Source organism: Eptatretus burgeri, chromosome 9, assembly GCF_056783735.1.
Source record: "Eptatretus burgeri isolate ZD-2024b chromosome 9, Ebu_testis_v1, whole genome shotgun sequence".
In the NCBI taxonomy this organism is placed as follows: Eukaryota; Metazoa; Chordata; class Myxini; order Myxiniformes; family Myxinidae; genus Eptatretus; species Eptatretus burgeri.
In genome coordinates, this window is record NC_140969.1 from 615,410 (window position 1) to 626,823 (window position 11,414).

The 11,414-nt window shown below is 44.5% G+C and overlaps 2 protein-coding genes and 1 pseudogene across 5 annotated transcripts in view; all 3 read right to left on the minus strand.

The window, feature by feature from the left end:
- LOC147019400 (collectin-12-like) overlaps positions 1-11,414 on the minus strand; it is a 117,109-nt gene that overhangs the window by 12,088 nt on the left and 93,607 nt on the right. The window lies entirely within an intron of this gene.
- On the minus strand, positions 3,955-4,629 carry LOC147019401 (uncharacterized). Its single transcript, XM_085893827.1, has one exon. The coding sequence runs from the start codon at positions 4,627-4,629 to the stop codon at positions 3,955-3,957; it is 675 nt and encodes a 224-aa protein (XP_085749953.1).
- The window catches only part of LOC147019402 (uncharacterized), a 6,388-nt pseudogene continuing 150 nt past the window's right edge, over positions 5,177-11,414 (minus strand).

The window sequence follows — 11,414 nt, forward strand, 5'->3', positions numbered from 1 at the left end:
GGGGATTGCAGAACAGTTCGGGGAAGGGGCCGAATGAGGAGAAAAGGCTCTGTGGTGCTGAGTGAGAGGGGGAACAAGAGAGGGGGAGAAGGCAGTTGAGGATTTGAGGAGCTGGAGTGAAGAGAGGGAGGTGAGAGGGCAGTGGAAGGAGGCAGCTTTGTGGATGGCAGGGGGGGGCAACTTTGGGAAGGATGAGTGAGGGGGATGAATGGTGGGAGAAAGGTGAGGAGGAATTTTTTGAGAGATGTGAGAGGGAGGCTTGGAGGGAGAAGAGTGGGATGGTTGCTTTGAGAGTGCGAGTGAGGAGTGAGTTGGCACTGAAGTTGGAAAAAAAGAATGGTTGATGGAAAGTGAACATTCATAGCAAACTGTGGTTTTTTAAGTTTTAGGTCAGAGATGCGATTAAACACAATTCTTGATGGATGCAATAAAGGCAAATTCAGAGAATGGAGAGAAGAAACATTGTAACAGTTGGATTTTTTTCGGCAAGGTATGAAGGAAAGGTCGAAATGAGAGCAGTCTGGTTAAATAGCAGAAGAGTAGTGCATTATGATACAGTGAAGAGAACCACATGTGTGAAAGAGGAAGATGAAGCATTATAAGAGATCGTTTTTGTTATTATTATTAATGTTTGAGATATCTGAAATAACGTATATTCATGCTCATTTTACTTGACACAAACAAATAAATATTTCTATGATATCACAAATTTTACTACCTTTCTACTGATACCAAAATTGTCCCACACCAACTAAAGATATACCAGGTATTACGTCTTAAACATAAGTACATCACTGTTGCAACACCCAACATGCAGTCACCAGTAAGACGTCAGACTGAGAAAATATTCCTAACTGCACATAAAGAATATAAATTATAAGTTCATTTCAGAAAAACAATTGAAACTTATTATGTCATGTCCACAAAATGTCATTGTGAATCTTCTTCTTCTTTCGGCTCGCTCCCGTTAGGGGTCGCCACAGCGGATCAACCGTCTCCATTTTGCTCTATCCTCCACATCTTCCATTGACACTCCAACCACCCGCATGTCCGCCCTCACCGTATCCATGAACCTCTTCTTTGGCCTTCTTCTTCTCCTCCTACCCGGCAGCTCCATCCTCAGCATCCTTCTCCCGATATACTCCGCTTCCCTCCTGAGCACATGTCCAAACCATCTCAATCTCGCCTCTCTCACTTTGTCTCCAAACCGTCCTACCTGCGCTGTCCCTCTAATATACTCATTTCTTATCCTGTCCATCCTCGTCACTCCCAACGAGAATCGCAGCATCTTTAACTCTGCCACCTCCAGCTCCGCTTCCTGTCTTTTTGTTAGTGCCACCGCCTCCAAACCATACAACATAGCTGGTCTCACTGCCGTCTTATATACTTTCCCCTTCACTCTTGCAGCTACCCTTCTGTCACAAATCACTCCTGCAACTCTTCTTCACACACTCCATCCTGCCTGCACTCTCTTTTTCACTTCTCTCCCACACTCTCCGTTACTTTGGACAGTTGATCCCAAGTATTTAAACCAATCCACTTCCCCACCTCAATTCCTTGCAACCGCACCATACCACCACCCTCCCTCTCATTTACGCACATGTTCTCCGTCTTACTCCGACTGACTATCATTCCCCTTCTCTCCAGTGCGTACCTCCACTGCTCGAGGCTCGCCTCAGCCTGCTCCCTACTCTCCCTACAGATCATGATATCATCCGCGAACATCATAGCCCATGGGGACTCCAGTCTGATCTCGTCCGTCAACCTATCCATCACCATTGCAAACAGGAAAGGGCTCAGAGTCGATCCTTGGTGCAATCCCACTTTTACCTTAAACTGGTCCGTCATTCCTACCGCACACCTCACCGCTGTCACACTGTCCTCATACATATCCTGCACGATCCTCACATACTTCTCCACCACTCCCGACTTCCTCATACAATGCCACAACTCCTCTCTTGGCACCCTATCATAAGCTTTCTCTAAATCCACAAACACACAATGTAACTCCTTCTGACCTTCCCTATACTTCTCCATCAACATTCTCAAAGCAAACATTGCATCAGTGGTGCTCTTTCCTGGCATAAACCCATATTGCTGCTCACAGATCGTCACCTCTCCTCTCAACCGAGCTTCCACGACTCTTTCCCACAACTTCATGGTGTGGCTTAACAACTTTATCCCTCTGTAATTTCCACAACTCTGCACATCACCCTTATTCTTGAAAATCGGAACCAGTACACTTAATCTCCACTCCTCCGGCATCCTCTCACTTTCCAAGACTTTATTAAACAATCTGGTTTACAACCCCACTGCCATCTCTCCTAAGCACTTCCATGCCTCCACTGGTATACCATCTGGGCCAACCGCCTTTCCACTTTTCATCTTCTTCATAGCTGTCCTCACTTCATCCTTACTGATCCACCCCACTTCCAGATTCACTATCTCCACCTCTTCCAACCTTCTCTCTCTCATTTTCTTCATTCATCAGCTCCTCAAAATACTCCATCCACCTTCTCAACACACTCTCCTCGCTCGTCAGCACATTCCCATTTGCGTCCTTTATCACCCTAACCTGCCGCACATCCTTCCCAGCTCGGTCCCTCTGTCTTGCCAATCGGTATAAATCCTTTTCCCCTTCTTTTGTATCCAACTTCTCATACAGCTCGTCATATGCCTTTTCCTTGGCCTTTGCCACCTCTCTTTTTGCCTTTCACCGCCACTCCTTGTACTCCTGCCTACTTTCTTCATCTCTCTGACTATCCCACTTCTTTTTCGCCAACCCGTTCTTCCTTATACTTTCCTGTACTTCCTTGTTCCACCACCAAGTCTCCTTATCTTCCTTCCTCTGTCCAGATGTCACACCAAGTACCTTCCGAGCTATCTCCCTCACAACTTCTGCTGTCGTTGCCCAATCATCCCACCCATCTTTACCACCATCCAACGCCTGTCTCACCTCCTCCCTAAATTTCACGCAACAGTCTTCCTCCTTCAGCTTCTACCATCTGGTCCTTGGTTCAGCCCTCACTCTCTTCCTCAACCTCACCTCTAAAGTCATCCTACAGACCACCAATCGATGCTGTCAAGCTACACTCTCCCCTGCCACCACCTTACAGTCACTAATCTCTTTCAGGTTACATCTCCTGCTTAAGATGTAATCCACCTGTGTGCACTTTCCTCCACTCTTGTATGTCACCCTGTGTTCCTCCTTCTTCTTGAAATACGTATTTACCACTGCCATTTCCATTCTTTTTGCAAACTCTACCACCATTTGCCCTTCCACATTTCTCTTGTTGAGACCGTACCTACCCATCACCTCCTCATCCTCTTTATTCCCTTCCCCAACATGCCCATTGAAATCTGCTCCAACCACCACTCTTTCATCCTTGGATACACTCTCCACCACTTCATCTAACTCACTCCAGAAATCTTCTTTATACTCCATCTCACACCCCATATGTGGGGCATATGCACTGATGACATTCATCATCACCCCTTCAATTTCCAACTTCACACTCATCACTCGGTCAGACACTCTCCTCACCCCCAATACCCTCTTGACATAATCTTCCTTCAGGATTACCCCGACACCATTTCTCCTCCCATCCACACCATGGTAGAACAGTTTGAAACCACCTCCAATGCTCCTAGCATTACTCCCCATCCACTTGGTCTCTTGTACACACAGTATGTCCACCTTTCTTCTCTCCATCATATCAGCCAACTCTCACCCTTTGCCAGTCATTGTCCCTACATTCAGAGTTCCAACTCTCACCTCCACACTTCTACCCTTCCCCCTCTCCCACTGCCTCCGGACTCGCCTTCCCCGTCTCCTTCTCCTCCTTCGCCCAGCAGTAGCACAATTTCCACTGGTACCCTGCTGACCACCGGTACCAGTGGCGGTCGTTGGTAACCCGGGCCTCGATGTCATTGTCAAATGTCATTGTGAATGGATTACGCATAATATTCATTATCGCTGTCATCATCACTCTCCAATGCCTGCTCTATATCATCAAATGCATCCATATCTGAATCCTCATCAGAGTCAGTGTCATCAGGTGTGACTTCAGCAATGTCAGCCAGTTGCCGTGGGAGGACATCTCCTTCATACCATAGACTCCATAGAGGATCAAGGCTACCATCCTTTTCCTCCCAACTATGTCCCTGACTGGCCTTCAGAATCCATGGTTGTGGACAATGCGCAGTCTTCCAAATCCGTACTTGGTGGTTTACTCTCCGAATGTGCTGGGTAAGAGCTCGCTTACAAGGTGGTAAGTTAGCCATATCCACATTCCCTGAAGGCACAAGACGACTTTGCCTGGCACAGAGCTCGTTTATACCAATGAGTCGCAAATCATCAACTTTTGACACCTTTGACGCTCTACCGTACATGGCACACGTGAACGTGTCAAACTCATCAATGAGCTCATCAGGAATATCCCAAGCATCGCCCAGTTTCTGCAGAGTAGAGATATATTTTGGAAAGCGCAAAAGAGTTTTCACAGGATTAAGTTTGCCAATTCCTCGGAAGGCACTAGTGGTGTCACAGCCACTATAAGCATGGAGTGCCATGAGAGCTGTGCACTTTTCCTGGCCAAAATCTGCAACTAGTTCACTGACATTTACCATCCTCTGCTTGTTGCCTTTGCCTGTGTCAAACAGGACAGTTGTACCATGAACAGAGGCAGCATAGTGTAATAGGATGAAAAATACATTTTAGTCTGGACTTTTTACTCAGACAAATTGATAGTTTCTGAGTCGAGCATACTGAACATACAGTATCATACGAGAGTCAGTTTCTTCCTGAGTTGATTTCAGCAGTGGTAGCTCCTCTCTAATTGTTGTTTGGCCATAAGCAGATGTGAGCAAATATGCGATGCCCTCACATACAAAGATCACTCGCCTTCCATGCAACTTTGATGCATAGTTATCACCACTCCAGAGCCTAAGCAGACATTTGATGAGCTGTATCTTGTTCTCATCATTTGACAGGAACAATTTCCAATCAGGTGGTCTCTTAGTGGCTTCACCTGTAAGTAAAAGCTTTTCTCCACAGCCCTGACGTCACCTCTTCATCGACTTCACTGAATCAGGCAAATATTGATCAGTGCTAAATACCACATCTCCTGTTTTTCCAATGATGTCAAACACTTTGTAAGAGATCTGACTAAAATTACTTGGTATTTATTTCAGGTAATAGAAGCAAGCATTGCCATCATACAGAGTTGATGTTTCATTGGTTGGTGGTACATCAGCATCATTACAATCCTTGATCAGGTTTTGAAATGCCTTTGCTTTGTCAGTCTTAGCAAGATATCCATCAGCTGTAGCGATGCTGTATGGTACGGGAGTTAATGGATATGTCAACAGTTCTTTCATCTCGACTTGTAAGTCCTGGTTTTGTGACTTTACAAAGAGTTGAAAGGCTACATTACCCTGTTGCTTGTACTGTATGACCTTATTCTTGGTTGTCTTCATCTTAGATACCTTGTTCATGTCACTCACAGTTTTGAAGTTCAGTCTCTTCACAGGCTCAAATAAATCTTTACTATTCTTCAGTCGAGCTTCAATAAATTCATCCCGTGCTTTTTCACCAACAGCTTCAGCCTTTCGAACATCATCTGAAACAGCATCAGATGCAGCACTTCCTGATGAGAGTATCAACGATTGATCATTTGTCTCTATATTGAAAAGATTAAGAAAACTTCCAATGGTATCTTTGGCCCTTTTCACCAACTTTTCTCCTTTTGTGACCTCTGTCGGACGTGTATCACGATGCTTTGTTCCCTCTCCACTGTCCAACATGTGAGCCATTCCAAGTGCAGCATCAACATAAAGAGACCTTGCATGTGTTGTCCTAACCCATCTCTGGAAGGCATGGTAGTTGGCGAGTAGTCCAGATGTACCAGCTGCACTGGTTCCAGCACCACCATGTGACTTAGCGTGCCTCATGAAGGTCTCCTCCATGGTTTTATCCACTGCACAACGATTGCCAGGGATAAAGGAGTGTGCGACACTGATAGCTCCTCTCTTGATCAGTGATACTGCCCCTGGGTGCGAGTTGTCTATATTAGCTATGAACACAAAGAAATATGTCAGACACCTTGCATAGTTCTGTCCACCGAAACTGAAGAAGAGAGACGTCATGCGACTGATGGATGCAGCATACAAAAGAAAGTTGTTTGTCTTTACGGCTTCAAGGTGTGATAGAATTAAACAGACATGGTCCATGTATGACAACCACAGCTGGGTAGTCTTCCCCAAACGTCCATTTGCGACTCCTTTTTTGAATTCTGCATACTGCTCTATGAATTGGACAAAGGAATTGTCCATCAAGACAGCATTCAAAGTATCTTGACTGTGGGAATCTACTAGGGCACGTAGCTTATCTGATGATTCATCAGAGAAAGACGAGAGCAGATCATCAGTGCTTTTATCTTTGAGGTACTTCTCGATGAGCAATCTTTCAAGACATTCCAACATAATCTTGTGACTATGTAGGGCTCTGTCGTAGTGCTTCCCGGACATCACATCACCCAAAGATCCTCCACTGATTAGTCCTGCTTCTAGGAGAACATCTGCTAACCCAGACCCAGCCATCTTTTTGGCAATCATCTTCATATAAGCGCATACTAGGTGGAATGTGCCAATGAGAATTATGTGGCTCTCATACCTGTCTGTTGAGTTCCATACTAATGGGTAGGCCTTCATGCAAACTCCCAAGTCAAATGTAGTAATGACATAAGGCTGTCCAACTTCTCTGCTGGCCTCTTCAGCAGCACGCAAGCATTCTTCTACAGTTTTGTACTCCGTTATGGGATGGTTAATGACTGGATAATAATCTATAGTTGTCAGCTTTGTAGGAGTCTCGCCTGTCTCTGAGATGAAACCTGACCAGCCAGAAACCTGTGGTTTGTTCTTTGTCAACATCCTAATGATCATCCAAATCATTTTCACTTTAGTTGAGTGCTCCATTGCTTCTCCAGAACCTGGATAAAGTAGCTGATTAACTTTCAGCTTGGGACTCTGTCTTTTGGTGATATAGCAGTCAGGAAGTATAACTGTGTCTGTCAGATGGAGAGACTGCCTTTTACCCTTCTCTTGAGAAGGCATCTCTGGGCATTTTTCAACATCATCACCAGCAACTTCTTGAAGCATGATTCCATGGACAGTATGGACTGACCCTTTACCTGCGAGGTCATTTATTAGTGAATCAAAGTTGTCAAATTCCGAGTGGAATACAGCGGGCCCAGATGGTGACCTGATGATCTGACTGGATAGCTGTGTTGATGACTGCATCACTGCCTCTGCTTGTGCTGTCTCCAGTTCCAGCATAAATGAATCTCTCACAATGCCCCCAACCTGTTCAAAAAAGTCACGAGCTTCTCACTCTTGTAAAGATGTCGTAGAGAAACACACATAAGGATATGTTTTGAGAGTTTCCAAGATCCATTGGTAGCAGCGCGACAAATGTCTTGCCCTATGGATTGAACAAGTCTCTGCGTTCGAGGGGTAGTGGCTGTTGCCTTTCCAGTAAAAATGTAGCACAGGAGCTGTTAGAGAACATCTGGGATGACATTTTCTGGTGCCATTAGATCAGAGGGACTTGGTGGCCATTTAGGATCCAGTGCCTTTGAGAAACCATCGAAAATGGACTGTCGTAATTGTGTACCTGTGGTCTCAATCATATCCATTGATGCCAACTCGAAGGCATGCTTCACTGCTGTATGGGTATCGATGTCTGAGCTGAACAAAATGTATGATTGGAACTTTCCCATGTCACAGAATGATAGCTTGTCTTTAAATGGTTAATGACTTTCAAGTTTGTGTTTAAGCTTGTGGCTCCGATAGTCTGGATTACGGTGTTCACTGTCTTCTAGGATGTCAATGTATATTTTTCTCAAGGCACTGTCACACCTTGATGTTTTAGTCAGCGTATGCCGACGTATGAAAAATTTGGCAAATACGCTGGCACACGTCGAATACGTTTTGGGTAAGTTTTGTATACGTTAAGAGCACGCTGAAGCACGCTGGCATACGTCGTAGCACGCCGAGCTCGTCGACAAATTTTAAGCATGCTCAAAATTTTCCGTCTCGTCGTATGACTCACACGTTCCGCATACGCTGGCCATAAGTTGTAGGCACGTTATGCGATCGTTGACACATTTTACTTGTAAGTTACTCATAAGTCGAAACACGTCGAAGTAATGTTTAGCGTACCCGAAACTTATTTCTAACCTATGAGTAATGTGCTTTGAACCTATGTGTAACGTATCTCCAACGCATATTGACATATGTAGACGTATTTGACGTCTTCTGGACGACCACAGAACTTACTGAACGTGTTTCTAACTTACAGCTACCGTATAATGGCATATTGGCAGCGTTTAGGGGAATTGGTATATAAAAATGGGGTTCACAGGAGGAACCCGTCAGTGTTCCAGACTCCATGGTTTTTTTTTTTTTAGATTTTTTTTTTTCTTCGGCATGACGGTGATGTTGACACTTCGATTTCTAGTGCAGTTATGATTTGAATTGTTGAGCGGCAGCCTATTAATAGGCTACGCCACGTGATCATCGGTGATACTCTGCCGCGCGCTATGCATAAGTTAAGACTATCATTGGGCATAAGTTGTGAACGCAGACAACATGCTAAGCATTCGTTGGTATAAGTTATCTATAAGCTATCGAAACGTTCTGTGTACGTTACTAATACGTTATGCATACATCCAACTCGTTATTATATGCCCAAAAGTGAAAAAAACATCAATAGTTCAGTGTACGCCAGCGTTTTACATACATTTTGATACGTTGCCATATGCTGGCTAAAACGTCAAGGTGTGACAGGGCCCACAAATCAGACAGCTTCAAAATTTTCAGATTTTGGAATCCATCCTTCTGTACAATCTTACATACAGCTTCAAATGCCTTCTTATGAGCTGCTTCTAAATCTATCTGATAAATTTTTGCTTCTTGGTTTGTACTTTGCCATTTCTCTGCTTTCTGCATGTATTGCATGCGACAGTTCTTGTGCTATTTCGCTTCACAAGCAAAGAGATCATGCCCCCTGATTCTTGTTAGAAGTTTATCATCAGTTTTCTTCTCTGCCATCTCAAGCACTGACTTCCATCCATCATATTCAAACTGGCTGAGGCCCTGGCTAGTCCAGCTTCCTTTAACTTTAATCTTTTTCCAATTCTCTGAACCACAGAAAATACAGTCAGGGTTGAATATAATCTTGTCGCTTGAACTTCTGCAGCTCATGCGCTGTTGTGTAACATTTGTGGTCTGTGATGAACTTGCAGTACGTTTAAGTCTGTCAAGGTTCATTGTGAAACGTTTATAACACTGCCAGTGAAAGCCATGATGCTCTCCCATCACATCAGGGATCAGGTCACATGTTTCCTTCATCATGTGGCAAGATGATGGAGGTTGTGCCAGTCGCATTTCTTTCACCTCCTGCAGTTTGGCAAGTTTATTTTCTCCATCCTTATCTTCTGACAGCAAGTGTAATTCACCATATTTCAAACCCTTGATATGAACTATGCACACAGGAACTACAGGAGGTTCGCCACTTGTACATTTTCGTTTTGCTGATGGCTCTTCCATCATGTCACTTCAATCAGAACACATCACCTGGAAATAAATATTGATACGTAAATGCATGTAGCATAGATCTTATCAGTCAGGGAGTTTTTCATGTGTGAAACTGACGAAAAGTTAACATTTTGAGGGTACCATCAGATATGGTTGGAAAATGGATAGTGAGTCCCAGTTTATTCACTGTTACCAGTTGAATTCATGCTCAGGGGACAGATCTGATAGGATCACTACGATTAGTCCACGATTAAGACCACGATTTCAATTGTGCCGCGCATCGTGATAGTGGGAACCTAACACAAGGCAAGAATCTAAGGTGTTGTCGATCTGCCTTTCCGGAAACCATTCTGATTGCGTCAGAGAATAGGATCGAGACGAGGGGTAATCCTATTAAGCAGCATGGAATTGTAGATTTTTGCGGCGAGAGGTGACAATGTTATACCTCTGTAATTAGATGGAAGAGAGAGATTGCCCTTTTTAGAAAGAGGGATGATGGCAAATTTGGAGAAGGTCACTGGTTTGTTGCCTCTAAGTTTTGTTGCAAAAGTCTGGCAGCTCTTAATGAAAAAGTGGGCTCTTCCAGACAACAGTTGGAATGTTGTCGGGGCCAGGAGTCTTGGATTGTTTGAACTTTCTCAGGCATTTCTGGAGTTCCTCCATAGAGAATAGACTGGTCTTGATGGGAAGAATGTCAACAACTTTGTGAATGAAGAATGGATCATCAGTACTGGTGTTCTGCTCAAGTTTACCGAGAAGATTGCTAAAATGTTTAAACCAGCAGTCTACAAGTTTCTCTATGGTGTAATCTTTTATACGGATAGCTGGAGAAGCCTTCTTATTGGTGATCTCTTTCAGGACCTGCCAAGCTGCTACAAGCTTACTTTCTCGGTGTAAACTGTCAAGTTCGTCAGTCTTGGACTTCACATGGGCATCTAGGACCTTGGTGTAAGCCTGATCAAAAGCAGCTTTAGCAGATTCTAAGCTTCTGCAAGTATTTCTGGTGTGTCTAGCATTGTGCTTCCTTGAAGCTTTCTTCAATGTTTCTCTGGCTGTGTTGACTCTGTTGCTGGTGGCTATTGCAACAACACTCTTTCTTTTCTTGGGGAGCATTTCAAGAGCAATCTCCTTGTTGGCAGTGATCAAGGTGTCATACAATGCTGAGGTGTTGTTATCCTCGAGTTCATCATGCAGAATACAGAATCTGTTATGAACTGCAACTGTGAATTGCTCACAGAGGTTGTAATCTCTCACAACACTTTTCCAGTCTATGCTCTTCATAGGATCTTTAGCTGGTGACTTGCTTTTGTGGTAGCTGATCTGGCATCGACGTGAGATGATGCGATGGTCTGATTGAATACCTTCAAAGGAGCAGTAAGCTCTGGAATTCTTAATGGAATTAATCCATTTCTTTCTTACCAGAATGTAATCTAGCACAGAATGAACTGTCTCAGCACTTCACGAACTCTCTGAACTCCAAGCACACCACCCTGAGGATGGTGTCGTAATTTATCCATCTCCCTCAGCAGGGAGGGGCCTTGGTGAAACTGACGTCACTGTCCACCTTGATTGGACGGTGATTCCATGGGTCCACCCTTTCTGGGCAGGGTTTCAGCCATACCGGGAAGCCCGCCCCCTCCACACGTGCGGACTCGCCAAAAAGGAACGACTGTAAGAGGATTTTGCCTCGGACAGCGAGTCGCCGGTTAGGCGAGTAGGTGAACACACGGTTGTTCAGCCCACACGTGAGTAGCAAGCGAGAGGATGGGCAAGCAGGCAGAGATTACTGTGGGTTGTCGTGAATTTGCCTTTGCAAT